The 3,115-nt window shown below is 43.6% G+C and overlaps 1 protein-coding gene across 1 annotated transcript; it reads right to left on the minus strand.

Moving 5' to 3' along the window:
* Positions 1 to 248: 248 nt before the first annotated feature.
* Positions 249 to 1,879, minus strand: LOC138667688 (uncharacterized). Its single transcript, XM_069755806.1, has 2 exons — positions 1,318 to 1,879; positions 249 to 1,165 (listed from the first exon to the last, which is right to left on the minus strand). Exons 1-2 carry the CDS (start codon positions 1,662 to 1,664, stop codon positions 280 to 282), a joined length of 1,233 nt encoding a protein of 410 aa, XP_069611907.1. The 5' UTR covers positions 1,665 to 1,879; the 3' UTR covers positions 249 to 279.
* Positions 1,880 to 3,115: the final 1,236 nt, after the last annotated feature.

Below are 3,115 nucleotides of genomic sequence, written 5' to 3' on the forward strand. Positions count from 1 at the left end.
GTTGACAAGGTGGGAGCCGATTATGTTATACGTCAAAACTATGGAACACACAAATTTTGTGTGACACACATTACTTTCAATAAAATTGGATTTTACAATTCTATTACTATGGAAAAACGTATGGGAGATTTGTTTGGTGAAAACGGAAAGGCACAAGAACTTTATTTCAAAACACAATGCATTATACAATCAGGGGACATTTTAACAATAACCATACATAGTATGGTTATATGACATGGACTCCACAGTGTTTACATGACATCATAATAACACGAAGAATTAAACCATTTGATCTTGCCATGAAACACGGCCAACATCAGAAACAAAGTATGCAGCAAATTGGTCCCTCATATGAGCAATCTCCACAGTTGTCCGCAGAGGATGAGCTTGATAATCAGGCAATGGATTTGGTATGGGTTCATCGAGTTCCACGTTGACTCTCTCTTTATCAATAATAAAATTGTGGAGAACCACACACGCCTTCACCACCTCATCCACTGTCTCAATTTTCAAATTTATGGCGGATCCTAAGATACGCCATTTGGAGACCAGGATGCCAAAGGCGCACTCCACAGTTCTTCTGGCCCTGGACAGTCTATAATTAAATATAGTTTTGGTGCGGTCCAACCCACGACTTGAGTACGGTTTAAGTAGGTTGCCACTCATTTGAAAAGCCTCATCACCAACAACAACAAATGGCAGGGCCGGGCCGTCGGTGTTGGGAAGAGGTCGTGGATGGGGGAAATTAAAATTGTTATTGTACAATCTTCGGCCCATATCAGACTCCTTAAATGTCCGTGAATCATTAGCACGACCAAACGCTCCAATGTCCACAGCGAGAAACCTGCAGTCCGCACCTGCAATTGCCATCAGCACGGTGGAAAAGTATTTTTTATAATTAAAAAAAAGAGATCCACTTCTTGAAGGCTTGGTAATCCTAATGTGCTTCCCATCCACGGCTCCAATACAGTTAGGGAAAGAACACACTTGTTCAAATTTTTGGGCGTTGGCAAGCCATATTTCTCTTGTAGGGATGGGTAAAAATTCCTCCCGGAGGTTGTCCCACAATGCGCGGCATGTGTCGGCAATAATACCCGACAGTGTTGAGACTCCAATCCGAAACTGGAAATGCAGTGATCTCAATGTCTCTCCGGTAGCCAGGAAACTGACAAGAAGAAAAATAAATAAATATAATTAATAAAATTGTTATGAAAGAATTTTTCATTTTTAATAACAATCCCCCCACCCCACAAAACAAAAACACGTTACTTTAAAAAATGGCAAGAACATATAAATCCTTCACATTCCATTACGTACCGTAGAGTCACCAGCAGACGTTCCTCAGGGGAAATCGATTTACGGAGCTGCGTGTCCTGCCTGGAAATGGTTCCTTCCACCAGACGCAGCAGATATCGGAAGCTGTCTTTTGACATCCTGGTGTATTCAAAGTATTTGTCCTGGTTCTCATTTAATTCGCCAAACAGACAATGGTAGGCTCCACGACTCTCTCGGACTTCCACTATAGGGTGTAGCCAAAAACGCCGACGACTCCTTCTCCGTAGTTTGTCTCTTTTCCTCTGTTCATGACAGGCAATAGCATAAGCAATAGCAAGGGCTAATTCCAGCTGAAAATTGAGGTAGATACTCTCCATGGGACGATCCATCTTGATGCTCTATGGTTGGAAATAATCTATGCCGGGGTATATATACCACTATTACATTAATACCCACCCCCATCTACCCATTGGTGGCATTATCGATTGTCTAGACACTAGACCCACCCTCTTCTATTCATTGGTGGTGTTATCTAGTGTCTAGACACTAAATTGTGTGTAAAGATCTAATCAGTGTTTGACAACGCATGCGTCGTAAAACGCTGCGTTTTTTGTAAAAACGCAACAAAAACGCACCAAAAACGCTGCGTTTTACCACGCATCCGTCCGACGCTTGCATCAAAAAAGGTGCGTTTTTGCGTGCGTTTCCGATGCGTCGTGCGTTGCGTCGGCGACGCTGCGTCGCATGACGCTAATGTGAATGTAGCCTTATGTAATTTTTCAAATCACTGACACTTTTTGGTTTTCGACTATAAACTTTGCCCTTGAGTGCTCCCCAAAATAAAAAATCCATTGAGGTCAAGTCCGCTGAATGTGCCAGGCTAATCAAGTGGGCCTCTTCGGCCAATCCATTTATAAGGAAACTAGATGGTGGCCCGATTCTAACGCATTGGGTATTCTAGAATATGCATGTCCACGTAGTATATTGCACAGCCCACATAGTATATTGCCCAGCCACGTAGTATATTGCCCAGCCACGTAGTATATTGCCCAGTCACGTAGTATATTGCCCAGCCACGCAGTATATTGCCCAGACACGTAGTATATTGCAGAGCCCACGTAGTATATTGCACAGCCACGTAGTATATTGCCCAGTGACGTTTATTGCCCAGCCACGTACTATATTGCCCAGTCACGTAGTATATTGCCCAGCCACGTAGTATATTGCCCAGCCACGTAGTATATTGCACAGCCCACATAGTATATTGCCCAGCCACGTAGTATATTGCCCAACCACATAGTATATTGCCCAGTCACGTAGTATATTACCCAGTCACGTAGTATATTGCCGAGCCACGTAGTATATTGCCCAGGCACATAGTATATTGCCCAGTTACGTAGTATATTGCCCAGTGACGTAGTATATTGCCCAGTCACGCAGTATATTGCCCAGTCACGTAGTATATTGCCCAGTGAAGTAGTATATTGCCCAGTGACGTAGTATACAGCACAGAGCCACGTAATATATTGCACAGCAACGTATACAGCACAGAGCCACGTAGTATATTGCACAGCGACGTAGTATACAGCACAGAGCCACGTAGTATATTGCCCAGTCACGTAGTATATTGGCCAGTCAAATAGTATATTGCCCAGCTATGTAGTATATTGCCCAGCCACGTAGTATATTGGCCAGTGACGTAGTATATTGCCCAGCTACGTAGTATATTGCCCAGCCACGTATGTCACAGGTTAAATAATAAACATATACTCACCTTCCGAGGGACCCTTGTAGTTCGGTCACATCTTGCGCAGGGCCTGTGATGACGTCGCGGTCACAT

Source organism: Ranitomeya imitator, chromosome 2 (assembly GCF_032444005.1).
Source record: "Ranitomeya imitator isolate aRanImi1 chromosome 2, aRanImi1.pri, whole genome shotgun sequence".
In the NCBI taxonomy this organism is placed as follows: Eukaryota; Metazoa; Chordata; class Amphibia; order Anura; family Dendrobatidae; genus Ranitomeya; species Ranitomeya imitator.

Excerpts from the sequence above, each read along its gene's own strand:
- LOC138667688 (XM_069755806.1), bottom strand. The coding sequence starts at position 1,664 with ATGGATCGTCCCATGGAGAGTATCTACCTCAATTTTCAGCTGGAATTA. Across the intron at positions 1,166-1,317 it reads CGTCTGCTGGTGACTCTACG|TTTCCTGGCTACCGGAGAGA; the intron begins GTACGTAATGGA and ends TCTTCTTGTCAG.